Source organism: Excalfactoria chinensis, chromosome 20, assembly GCF_039878825.1.
Source record: "Excalfactoria chinensis isolate bCotChi1 chromosome 20, bCotChi1.hap2, whole genome shotgun sequence".
In the NCBI taxonomy this organism is placed as follows: Eukaryota; Metazoa; Chordata; class Aves; order Galliformes; family Phasianidae; genus Excalfactoria; species Excalfactoria chinensis.
The window spans coordinates 1,682,677-1,696,045 of record NC_092844.1 but is presented as its reverse complement, the minus strand read 5'-3'; the positions used below and the strand labels follow the sequence as shown (position 1 = coordinate 1,696,045).

The window sequence follows — 13,369 nt, the reverse complement described above, 5'->3', positions numbered from 1 at the left end:
TATGTGAGATGAGATCCAGAAGTTTTCCATCAAGCAGCTGCCAAGGAATGGGAGCACTGGAAGAGGATGATGTTCCTTCCCTGTCTGTGCTCCTGCCTGTAGAACATTGTGCACAGATGGGAGCACCTCTGTTGGATGTGAAGAGAGGTTATTGATTCACAAACTTGTCACGGTGTGTGAAGTTGGAGATGTTGAGCTAGAATAAGTGATATTTATGTGAGTAATGGGGCTCGATTTTCAGCTGTACAACCCAACAGAGCTGCACAGCAGTCGATATACACGGGTTTTCACAAATGCTGCAGCCTGTGGGGCACAGAGGCAAGCTGAAATGCTTTATGATGTGTGAAACGGGCACACACAGCCAGTGCCTCTGGCAGTGCAGTTGTCACAGTGCAGAGAGCAGCTCTGAAGTAGCAGCTCCCAACCAAACCAGGGAATGGAGGCAGGCTGAACCAGTTATTGGAAGCTCGAAGTGAACTGGTATATAAGGGATAAAAGATGTGTGTGTACCTGCAGTGCTTCCATTTTAGATCTGTGGTCGGGCTGCTTTTCTCTCTTGTGTCACTTCCATCACTCCAGAAATGACTGAGCAGAGCGCTGGGAGCAGGAAGGGGTGAGAAGGATGTCCAGCAAGGCGATGCATGTGATGTCAGCACTTCTCTATGATGTTTCAGTGTCTGTGGTTGGATGGTTTGATAGTGGTGTGGCTTTATTTCCTCCTTATATCAGCTCCGAATTGCCATTGTTGTTCACTCAGACTGTAAAGATTGTCATTAGAAGCCAATGAATTTGGGCCTTGGAACATGGAGGCGTGGATCGTTATCTTTTGGGGACTGAACAACACCAGCTGTTGTCTCTACGTGACATACAGCGGTGTGACTCAGAGTTAAATATGGGATGCCCACTCTTTACTACTTTTAAACCTGTGGATGACCACCGTGTATTTAGGAAAAATTACAAGGTTGCTGTAGGTTTTCTTAGGTCAGGAGTGTTCTTTTCACTAGGACGGTTAAATAAGGAAAGCAACACAGCAATGGAGCCAAGAGAACTTTCTCAGCCTCGTGGGGTTTTTTTTTAGGGAATAATTCTGCATGAGTTTTTCTTAATGCTTCCAAGGCCTTTCCTGGCATTTAGAGTGAAATTATATGGGCAAAGCAAACGTCTGTCATTAGGGATTTACATGTCTTCACATTTCTTAATGGGTTGGGTTTGAGTGTTGCAAATACACTGAGAAATGTTGAGGTCTGTCCATGGCTTAGATGGCACCTGTGTGGGTTCACAGGATGGATGGGGACACAAACAGCACACGGGGCAGCCCATTATCCTGCAGATGGGTGACTGTCTCTTTGAAGAAGCGTGTGGAAGAAATCCTTATAGGAGAAATGAAATGCACATGGATGAATACGTGACAAACGCTCCCTCCAATGAGGTCTGTGGCAGAAGTCCTATTTCAGCTGCGTTTATAGGGAGCTGTTCCTGATGCAGGATTGTGGTTTCTTTTCCTTTTCGTGTACCAGTTCCCAAGTATAAGCAGCATCAAGAAGGAAGTGGAAAGATGAGCAGAAGCTTATGGAAGGGAAACTGCTTCAAATAAGGGGGACGGAGGGGTGAACCTGGAAACATGGAGATGTTCCTGGCCCTCCCCTAGTTGGGAATTACTTTCTAATAGCATTTATTGGCAGAACGTCCATCTATCTACACGACGCTCTGCAGCCAGCAGAGGGAGCAGGATGTTTGCTGGTGGGTTTAGTTGAAGCTGCAGGGCTGGATTCCACCATTCCCCAGCACCTGAAGGGAACCGAGCAGACTGCTGTGCTGCAATCAGCTCCGGACTGGGGTTGCAATGGCTCTGCCATGCCTTGCAGCAGCAGCATGCCTTGCCACCCTGGCCACATGTTCAGATGGGTATGAAAGCACACGCCTCGTGGAGGATTCCCCTGTAGATGTAAGGCATCTTTCAGCAGCAGAAACCATTGGTTTTCCTGCTGTGATCCCAACTCACCTCTTGGCAACCAAATTCAGTTCACAGCAATGTAAGGAGTTTCCAAGGGCAAAGCATGCATTATGTATAATAGCAAGGGAGGTAAGAACAACAAAAAATGCCCCCCAAAAATAATAAAAATCAAATGAATATTCATCATCCATTGACTGAATTCAGGGCTTGGTTATTCTCTGAGCTACACCATAAATCTCTTGTGTTTGGATAAAGTGAAATAATGACTTGAGAATGAGAGGGGTGGAGTCCCAGCCTGTGTGGAGGGTGGGCCTAAAGGGGTGCAGTTTCACTGCAATTGATGAACAAAGACCTTTGTATTACTCAAGCTATTGCACAAGATGACTTCTTGTGATACTGGTTTATCAGTAGTAACTCAGGGGAGAGAAGGGAAAGCTGTTCAAATGTGGGATTTTCCTATAACTGGGTAAGTTCATTCATGCTTTAAATTAGGAAAAGTTTTGTGCTTTGCTCTGTATCTGCAAGATCTGCCTTGTATAACTTAATTCTAAGAGACAAAGGAGGCTGGGGTAGTTGCTCTCTTGGAGGCCTGTTCATCACCTTGATGGCCCCAACTCACCTACATGTGTCTTCAGATGAAGGCACCGTTTGTATTCTTAAATATCATTATTTGAAAGACTCTGCCTTTTAAAATGGAGGTGCTGAAACCTTGTGAGGTGAATGTAAGGGTCCATTTTGTTGGGTTTAGTCCAGTATGAAGCAGTGGGAAGCTGAAGCTCTGGGTGCTGTAGTGATTACCCAGTAGGTTGGGAACGTAAACAAGAATTGCTCATTTTTCTTTCAGTGCCAGCACTATCTCTAATCTATAAATGACTTCATTCACTATTAGTAGTTAATGAAGAGTTTTTTCTTCCTTAGGGTGTCAATCTCTTCTTGGTTTCACTGAATAAGAGGGTCATGATTTGCATATTTATAGGCATAGGCAACCGTACACAGAGCACAACACAAAGATTAGCAATCCTTATTTTCTATAAGCAGGAGTGATAACAGTGTCTTTCATAGGAAAGAAATGGGTTTGTTTGGGTTCATTCTGATGAAAAGAAAGGTCCCTTTTTGGGACAAAGTGGTTTTAAACTTCGTGCTCCTCCCAGCAGCATAAAAATCTGGTCATTGTTAGCAACCCCAATTGTTTCTCTTGGTGGATGACTTAAGGAGAATGGCACAGCTGGCACATCAATACCTTGACACGGATTCCATGGCACTCACATGAATGCTTTAATGCTGACATAGGGCACTATTTCTGGTAGCTTTGAATGCTGGCATTGATTCTGTACCTACTAAGAAGCTTCCTTCAAACCATCTTCCTCTTCTCAACACAAATGGAACCTCGGTAAAGGATGCTTCAGGTGTGTGTTTCAGGTACTTTTTGGGTAACTCAAAAGATCCCATCACCCTACTAAAAATGTTGTATTAAAAATGTAAGAACTAACAAGCGAAACGCTTGATTGGACACTTTTGGCTTCTCTGTTTCTAGTTTGCAGCCATTCCATTTTCCCTAAAAATATCTCCTTGCTTACAGCACAGCCTGAGCAAATGGAGAGAATAGAAGGTTCCACGTGTGACCACGTGTGCAGTATTTTTACCATTGCCATCTTCTGTGCCATTAACTTCCTGAAAAATTTACCAGAGCCTGAAGCAAATGCACTTTTTCTTTCAGGTTCCATTGAGCTCTGGGATCTAAGAGGCATCACTTATTCTATTTTTGTGAGATCGGTTTATTTTGCTATTAATTAAGAAACTGACATCAGACAACCCCTAAAATTGTGATGGTTGAGGGCTGCAGCCTGGACAGTGCCAACACGAACACCCATTGGCTTCAGTAATGTTCCCCATGGAGTCTACCTTCTGTTGGTGCTGTTTCTCAGCTTTAATATCTGATGTCGGCCTCAGAACTTCTAGAAGCCTGTATGAACAGCTGTATGAGGGAGTTCATCCAAACGTAAATGAAATATACAAAACAGGTGTGCCTGCTGGCTCTTAGCCATGCACAGTCGCATCATGCAGCAGCATGGGACCACGGGCTGACACCTGGCTGCTGGAGCTGTGCAGCCAACCTGCCAAGCAAGGTGTCATGGTTATTGGCCATGATGGGGATGGGATGAGTTGGGCTGGAGCATCTTAGTGGTCTTTTCCATCCTTTATGGTTCTGTGAGTCCTTCAGGAGCATTACCATGTAGAGCTGCTGCAGTAGCAACCTCCAGGTGTTATGCAGTAGAGCAGCTGTGCTACTGCTTACTAACACAGCACTGCAGAGTGTAACTGAGGAGCACCCCCAATTCTTTGCTGCTAAGCCGTTTCTGAGGCAATGATGGAAGTTAGTCATTGTAATAATTGCATTGGTTATCAGCATGTTTTTATAAAGCAAATCCAGTGGTGGTGTGATGAAGCTCCAAACGCTTCCCTGCTGGGGACTGCTGCACTCATTGATATGATGGTACCTGACATCTCGCCTGGCTTATTAACAAGGAGAGTGAAATGTCAGAAGCCATTAAGTCAAAGTACGCTGCATTCCCTAAGGACACTGTACTTCTGTATGGCCAGAGAAACTTGTAAGAGGATGGAAAGATCGCTTCAGAGCAAAGAAGTGAATGACCAGGATCACTTACCATGAGCAGGACTGTAAGTATTTTAGTTAGACCAGAAGGCTGTCGAGTCCAACCCCTGCTGCAGAGAACCTGCTTTGCAGGTTGGTTGGACTCCATGATCTCTTGAGGTCCCTTCCAACCCCAACAACTCTGTGATTCTGTGATCAGTACATACTGTGAGTCTCTGTTGTCCTGCAAGCATTCTCTGCCACGCAGCAAAGTATACACAGCTTTTTCAACATCTGTAATATACTTACAGGGTGAAAATAAGTCCTTTGCATCAGAAGAGAAGATGATGGGTGTGTTTGTGGAGTAATAACCTGGAAGATGAGGAGGTGCATCTCAAAGGGCAATTTCCAAGCCCTGTTTTGAACATACAGTCTGACCTTTTAAGCACTTTGTTGTATTTTTGGTATTTTTACAGTGAAGAGCAACAAAGGAGTGAACTAATTATTTCCATTATCACTGTCACTCATGTGATGCTCAGAATTCCCGCTGACACAAACATCCTTCCTGCATATTTAAATCCACTGAGTGTATGCAGCAATAGTCAGCGTGGTGGATGGGCGAAGGGAAGCAATTGCAAATGACTGCCTCGGTGTTTTTCTCTGCAGTAGATCTAGCCTGTTTTCTCCATTGCATTGAGCTCGTATCACAGCACAGCCAAGGAAGGTTGCTAACAACACAGCATAGCTAACAGCACAGCCAAGATAGGCAGCTCTCAATGTCTTTGTGAAATCTCAAAGCAGTCATTAAAAGACCTGCTATTAAGCGAGCTGTGCCCTGTAGTAAGTGGAACTGTTTTCTTGCTGGGTGTGTATTTGGTTTGAATTTACATGAGATCTTCACACATGCACAATCTCGTTTGGTTTGCAAAGGACATTCAGCCCATTAATGTTACAAATGAATGAATTGGAGTCCTTTTTTAATCCCTGCTGAGTGAAATGAATGGAAAGACTTTTCAACTCCAAAGCTACATATTATGTGTGTATCAACATCAGCTGTCAACTGTTCTAATTGCTTGCAGGTCCATTTGCTGAACAAATAAGCGTTTCCTAGGTGGCGCAGAGTACAAATAACAATGCAAGCCCTGATCAAACAATACAGATTTGTTTCCTGTGTATTCCAGAATCATTTCTTGTTTTCCTTCCTCTATGGCATTGTTTTCTGCCTCCATTTCCCAGCACAGACACCACTTGTCCCCTATCCACTGCTCAGCTGCACCACACAGGGACACGTTCCACTCAGGATGCTTTGATAGAGGGTCACCAGTTGCTGTCTATGTTGTGAACACACAATATGGAGGAAATTAGTTCCCCAGAGTCATCACTTTCCTGTCATTTTAAGCACACGTGCCGTGTTTATGATGGCAGTCAGGGGTTAAAAGTCGTGTTCTACTCAGCTTTTCACAAGAGCTGAATTAAACTTAGGGCTTTCAGATCTCGGCAGACCCACATATGAACCTGACCAGATAGGTGTTTGGGAGCATATTGGAGTCCAGCTTTACTGGCTTTATTACATGTGAGAATGGCCATCCCAGGTCATACCTGCCTCATCCCAAGTTGATCTCAAACCTAATCGGCAGTGGATATGCATCAGCGTATCTGTTTGAATTTTCACTTTGAATTCACTTTTAATTTCACTTTTAATTACCATTGATTTGTTTTACATTGTGGTAGCATTGGGCCAGCATGCAGCTGTGGCAAGCAGCAATTGCAGGGCAGCATCTGGATACCAGCTCCATGCTGGAGGGGAGGGAACCATCATTTACACTGGTCCTTCCCCTGTAAGTGCTTTAGTGATGGTAAATGGCTGGCAGTAGGATGGTGACCACATGTCTCTTACAGCCACATCATCCCCGGAGCGGATGATGGAGGTGTTCTGATGGGTTTAGGCTGCTCTCGTTTGGCTGCTGAACTGCAGTGTCTCAAGTTTTCAAATTCAATCAGTGCTGCTGTCACACTGATTAATATTGATGTGATTTCCCTCCCAGCTGATGGCAGCAGCAGCTGCAGCAAGGAGGACTGGGCAGGTATAATGCAAGCTTCGGTTCACAGTTTCTATTGTTCTTTTGTATGAACAAGGGGGCATACCCTCTTTCTCTTTTGGTTCTTTTTCAGTCCTTTTTTTGTTGTAGGATCAGAGGGAGAACTGTCCAAAGGTGACTGCGTTCATAAAAACCCATCACATGGCCATAGCAGGGGAAAGTATTTCTCAGGAATAACATCGTGATGCCAAAGTGGTAAATATCCGAGTAAGAATGGGATTCCTTTCCAGAGCTGTTGTTCAACACTTGGTTTCTGTGTTTAATTGATGAACTTGTTGGTAGCCATTCAGGTTTGAACACCAGTTCCCAGGACACGTTGCTAACGTCGGATCATTAGGAAAACCCTTTGCAGTGGTTACATGCACCTGGAACAGCAGCCAGGGATGTGACGCATACCTCAGCTCAGCAAAGCATAAGCCTGGAATAATAACTTCCTCCACAGCAAAATATGCTTAATTAGCTGTTCACAAATCCGAATGAGGACGGACAGTTTTCTATTTCAGTCTTTTATAAGTAATGATTTCTTAGCTGAGACATCTGAATCCTTCCTGTGTGTCTGTACCACGACTGTCCTTTGTTCTTTCTTCCATTACTCAGTTCATTTTAGGAAGCTGGGAGCTCCCATAAGAGGAGGGCTGGAAGTTTCTATGCAAAAGATACTATTCGTCCTCCAAAGCGATTTCTGAGTGTAATCAGCAAGCAGATGGATGTGCTTTTTGTTTCCTGCTGCTTGCCGTGCTATAGTACCAGCAACACCCTACAGATCCAGTTGGACCACATGGCCTTGAGGGTCCCTTCCAACTCCAGCCATTCTGTGGTTCTTTGAAGTTGCTGGCAGCTCCTTGCAGGAGAAAAGTGGTCCATGGGGCACAAGAGGGTGCTGTGCTCACAGCAGACAGCAGCTGGGCCCCTCCTATAGTCATATAGGTTACTGTATCTGACATACAAATGAAAGATTAAAGAGGTAAAGCTTTAATATCTCATTAGATAGAAGGCTTTTCAGAATCTCCTTTGTGCTGTGCAGAATTGCCTGAGATGTCTGGCAAGCGAGTGCAGCTTCAGAAAGATTAAAGAGAATTTCCGTTCTGTGAGGGAAACAGATGAGGTACAGAAGTAAGTGATAGCTGAGGAAGGAATAGACATAAACTGACAAACTGCAATGGGAAATGCTGCACAGAGAAAAACAGATCTGGAAGAAACACACAGAAATCAGTGGCAGGAGGGAGGTGTCAGACCCCTGCAGGTGCTGATGGCAGCAATGCTGCAGCCCCTCAGAGCTGGCACCTTGCACTGTCTGCATGGCTGCTCTGCAAGCAGGGCTGGCTGCTGGCAGACCTACAGTGTGCCCAGCCCAAAGTAATCATCATCAGTCCCCTGCAAACAACTCAGACAGGAAAACTCCACAGATTGTCTGGAGGAACAAACTGCATACGGGTGTGCAGCGTGGCTGTGCAGGTTGTGTTGCTTACAGTGTGAGCAAGGAAACATGGGCAGCAGGAAGGTCCTTTTCTTACAGAAAGGAGTTTGAACAAGGGCTGCAAGGCTGGAAAGCTCGGTATTGTTCCTACCTCTGCCACTAATATGTTCTTGGATCTTTCACAGATTGTGCCTTGCTGTCTGTAGTCTCCCATCTGTGAAACAGGCATAACAAGACTGAGACATCTTCGAAGAGAAAATGTCAGGGTCTGATTCCGTGTGCTTCATAAAGGGAAAAATAAAGGTCTGCACAGAGGGACCCTTCCATCCTGCAGATGGATAACTTCACCAAGATCCATCACATCGATGCAGCACATTGCTACTGCAAGATGGCAGGTCGGTTTTGCTTACTGACAGGTGACAGAAGCAGCTTTATGTCTGACCTAAGGAACTAATTGAGCTAGAGAGGGGTGGAAAAGCAGTAAATTACAGCAGAAGTGTTTGCAAAACTTGGAGTTCACAGGTTACAAAGCATCAGTTCTGTATGAGGATCATCAGTTGCAGTTGGCATGGACTGAATCCTGAGCATGAGAGGCGTTTTGCATCTTGTTCATCTCAGTGTTTTAAATCATCATCACAGATGTTTGATAGGACTTGGCCCCTGTGATTCAGTGAGGCAGCAGCAAGTGCTCCCTTGGCTTCTGTCCCTTACTGTCCCCTCTTTGTGCCCACCCCAACATTCTTTTCTAAGTTCCTCCCTTACACATCAGGCAGCACTCAGTTTATGCTGTGTACCTTTATACTGAATGAGAGATGCTCTGAATTGTTAGGAAATGACCTTAAATCAGAATCACCAGTTTCTCTTTGACCTAGCTGGAGGTCTGAGCCAGTTTGTGCTGCTGTCTGTCCTGAAGGACGTTCCTAATGCCATCGCAGAAAGCAACTGCCCTGGTCATTAAAACAGGAAACAAACCACCCTCATTTCTGAGGCAAATTCCTTGCAGCCACAGATTATGCTCCTTGGTTAAAAGATAAATGAGTCATATTTAAGTAATGTTAATGTCCTTGCTCTAAGGGCTGAGAAGGCATCCAGGTACAGCTGCCGCTCCTTGCCTTTGGTCCCCCCTTGCTGCCCTTCTGCTGCCTCTTTAGGAATCAAAGAGAAAAGAGTGCACAGCAGTCAGTTGGGTGCTTGCCACCCCTCACCTGCATTTCTGGGGGTATCACTGTGATGTGATTTCCCGTCTGCCGGAATATGCAGCAAATATGCAAACAGGCTCTCAGCTTTTTTTAGCTCACAAAAGCAAGGGAGTCCTTTGAAAGGTCCTCGGTTTTACCCAATCATCGCTCCCTCCCTCGCATCGTGCAGCATTATCATTCCCTGGCAGTGTAAATCCTCACATATGCCTGCCTCCCTCTTGCCTTCAGCCTCTCCCTCCCTCCCCCTCCCCACCGTGCTGCCATCGGATCTGTGATGATATGTGATCTCCTGGATACAATCACACACACACACACACAAGTACCAGGCACCGCTGCTCAGCTCAGCAAAATGTCTTTCTCATAGAAGTGGTGCTCATCACAGCTTCCGAATCCTTGACGATGTGGCCATGCTTTCCTCTCTGCCTTCTACCTTTTTCTCTCTTTGTCTGCCTGCTCTTTTTACCCACGGGTCATCTTTGCCCTGCTGTCTGTAGCTGTATGGACTACCACACCATAGACTGCCGGGATCAAGGACTCCCCAGTGTTCCCAATCCGTTTCCATTGGATGTACGGAAACTTCTTATAGCTGATAACAACATCCAGGCGATACCAGCTGATTTCTTTATATTTTATGGAGACCTGGTCTACTTGGACTTCAGGAATAACTCCCTCACCTCTTTAGAAGAGGGCACTTTTAGCAGTTCTACCAAACTGGTGTATTTAGACTTAAGCTACAACAATTTAACACAGCTCGAAGCCGGGATATTCAAATCGGCAGAAAAACTGATAAAACTCAGCTTGGGAAACAATAACCTGGTGGATGTGGATGAAGCTGCTTTTGAGAACTTGGAACAGCTTCAAGTGTTAGAACTGAATGACAATAACTTACAGAGCCTCAACGTGGCAGCCCTCGAAGCGCTTCCCTCCCTGCGGACCATACGGCTGGAGGGCAACCCGTGGGTCTGTGACTGTGACTTTGCCAATCTTTTCAGCTGGATCCAGGACAATGCCTCTAAGCTCCAGAAAGGTAAAGCTCTGTATGTGTGTTTGTGTGTCTTGGAGGGCTGGCTGTGCATCCTGCCTGCAGTGACCCCAACTGCCTTTTGGTCAAACTGTAATTGCATGCTTCCAACAAATGAGTCCATTAAAATGGTGTTGGTTTCTTTTTAGCGGCAGGTCCTCCTCCCAGCTAAGCAATAAATAGTTTTGATTTATAGGCTGAAGTTGCATGGGCACTGAAGGAGCCTTTTCAAATCCGTTGTGCCCAGAGCTGATTCTCTTCCAGACATCGGTTTCTTCCCGGTAAATACATTCCACAATGAGCCCTTTGAACAGCTGAATATCCTGTGCCAGCTCCTTAGGAAAACTGTGCTTTCTCTCATTTTCCTGATCAGCCATAAAGCTGCTACAGGAGAGTTAAATCCCAGTTTTATACAGCTGTGGCTGTCAGCCCTTTTCAGGGATTATTTTGTTGTGATGCTCTGAAACCAGAGTATTTCATATCATATTATGGTATTTCGATTATGGTGCTTTTCCAGTATTAGGAATAAATGGAAACTCTCTGGGACATCCTCAGTGCAGGATATGCAGTTCTGGAATTTGAGCTAGTCGTTTCCAGAAAATCATTGGGAACAAAATAAAGAAGTATTAAGGCTGCCACGTGTAGAGCTTTTGCTCCATGTTTCCCATCCGACCCCAAAGCCACCGCTGATCCAGCTTTAGCAGATCTCCTCTCAGTTCACTCCTCCCAACAAGCACCAGGGCATCCAGTGCTGCTTTCTGCTGCTCACAGAAGGGACAATGTAAGGGCTGCTATGGGGATATGAGGGTGCAGGAAAGCCGTGGTGCCTGGGCTGTGCTTGAGGTCTATCTGTGCAGGAGATGGTGAGGGGTAAAAGGACATGGGAGGAGAGCTGGGGAGAGTGGGCTGAGGTCCCAGATGCAGGAGGAGGAGGAGGACTTCCTTCCCTCAATCATCCATTTGCAATCACTTTTTCAAGCTCTTTCTGTGCTCGTGACCTTCAGTGGCAACTTTTATTATACTCAGCTGGGTTGCCCTAGATATTCTTAGCTGTTTTAAATATATATATATGCCTATTGTAAGGAAGAAGTTATTTGAGGAAAACATGATGGATTTTTTCTGCCCGCATGAGCGAAGTTTTCCCCTCTCACCTTTTCCTTTCCCCCCTTTCCCCTTTTTCCCCTCTTTCCCCATTTTCCCTTTTTCCAGCCAAACTCACTGCTGTTCTCCCACATTCCCCTGTGCCCCAGCTGAGTCTGTTCAGTTTGAAAGTCTTTCCCAACCCATCTCTCTTTCCTTTCTCTCCCATCAGTGCTCATCTGAACTTTATATGTCTGCAGATCTCAAATGATCAAGATTTACTGTAGTATTGTCAGCGTTTCCCAACTGCTTCAGTATTTCATCTCATCCAAAGTCATGGAAGCTGCATTTCAGCCATACGGCCAAACAATTACCAGCCCACCCAGATCTTTCAAAGCAAGAGAAGGAGGGAGGGAAGGAGCAACCATTCAAATGGTTATTTCCCAGGTCCATTTCTCCCTTCCCATCCTGACCTCAGCAATGCTTTGCTTTGCACTTACTGTGGGCGCGGGGCTGCTGAGCTCTTTGCAGCCCACATGTGCTCAGTGCCTGCACAGTGAGGGGTAAACCCAGCGCTCCGTTGTTTGTCGGTCATGCCTTTGTACACCCCTTCATGTGGCATTTCTGGGGGTGTCACATCTTCCCCAGCAGGGGTGGGGGGAGCAGCTCCCAAGGCTCACCCTGCTGCTCCCTGCTTGCTCCCATTGCTGCTGGATGGCTGGAGATACTCATCCGTGCAGCAAATGCAGAAAAGTAGGGCAGCAGCATTGTCTGGAAACACTGCCAAAGAAAAAGAATACATTTCCAGGGCCCAAGGAAAGTACTTACTTACCTTGGCTATATACTTTTATAATGCTGCATAAAGCATTTCCATTGCACGGCCTATAGGAATGGAAAAGGGCAAAAAAAGAGGTTGAGTGGTGCTTTTCTTCTGTTGGTTTTCTTGAAGAATATGCTGTGATTAACACTACAGAATGGTTTTGTGACAGACTGACACTCCCCAGACGTCAAATGACAAACACTGTGACCTGGATTTACTGAGAAGGGAAAGAATAGAGAAGGGTGAATGACAGTAACTTGCACTGGGGATCCCCGGCCCTTCACAAAAAGCACAAAGGGCTGCAAAGAAGCCAAAGGCTCTATGAACCGTTGTGTGTTTTCTGCTTGGGATGCTTCCAAATTAGAAAGGATGTGCCAAAGTGAGGTATTGGCACAGCTACCTGGGGAGTTGGGGGGTCACCATCCCTGTGTCCAGTGTGGAGATGTGACACTGAGGGATGTGGGCAGTGGGTGGGGGTGGGTTGGGGTCAGACTTAGTGATTTGAGTGTCGTTTTCTAACCTGAATGATTCTATGGTTCTATGGAAGTGGAAGAGAAACACGCTCCAGCCACCCCGTGGATGAAGTGAGAATTCAGGAGTGCAGTTTGCAAGTGTTGCTGTGGCACAGAGGTCCCTGAAGCCTCAGTACTGAAAGCAGCAAGCAGAAGGTAGAAAGGCACTGCCACAGGCTTGTGCTTTGAGAGCCTATTTTGGTTCTTCCCTTTGAATGACACTTGGAATAGTTTAATCTTCTCCGTCTGCATGTCTAAGAGAAATCACTCAAGCTGTAACCAGCTGCTGTTGCACCTTTGAATTTTAGCACTGCAGTAAAATATCACATCGGTCAAACCCTGCCTTTGTTTTTTGCTGAAGAAATACCAAGTTGCTTTAAAAATCAGAGTTTTGTCAACGGGAACTGAAATCTCACTCATCGATCCTGAAATTCTCTACCTCTGCCATTTAGGCCTATGGGAGAACTGGGAGATCCAAACAAAAGCCACACTTCAGCTCATTAGTCTCACAAAAGCCAGGTCCCTTTTCTTTCTGGCACAGTCCCAGAGAGAAAGCGTGTAAAGCTCCAGCTTTGCTGACCTGTCTGCCCAGCTGCCTGGAAAGCCTCATCTCAGCTCTGCTGCCTTTGCAAATCTGCCTTGTCGTGCACACAGACAGCTGGGATCTGCATCAT

General features: G+C 45.7%; 2 protein-coding genes across 5 annotated transcripts in view; both read left to right on the top strand.

Moving 5' to 3' along the window:
• DHRS3 (dehydrogenase/reductase 3) overlaps nt 1-13,369 on the top strand; it is a 148,278-nt gene that overhangs the window by 25,506 nt on the left and 109,403 nt on the right. The window lies entirely within an intron of this gene.
• Nucleotides 1-13,369, top strand: part of LRRC38 (leucine rich repeat containing 38) — a 49,195-nt gene that overhangs the window by 26,744 nt on the left and 9,082 nt on the right. Inside the window, exon 4 of the mRNA XM_072354635.1 lies at nt 8,249-10,289. Within this exon, the coding sequence (XP_072210736.1) occupies nt 9,662-10,289 (628 nt within the window). The 5' untranslated portion in view covers nt 8,249-9,661. The remainder of the gene's footprint in view (nt 1-8,248; nt 10,290-13,369) is intronic.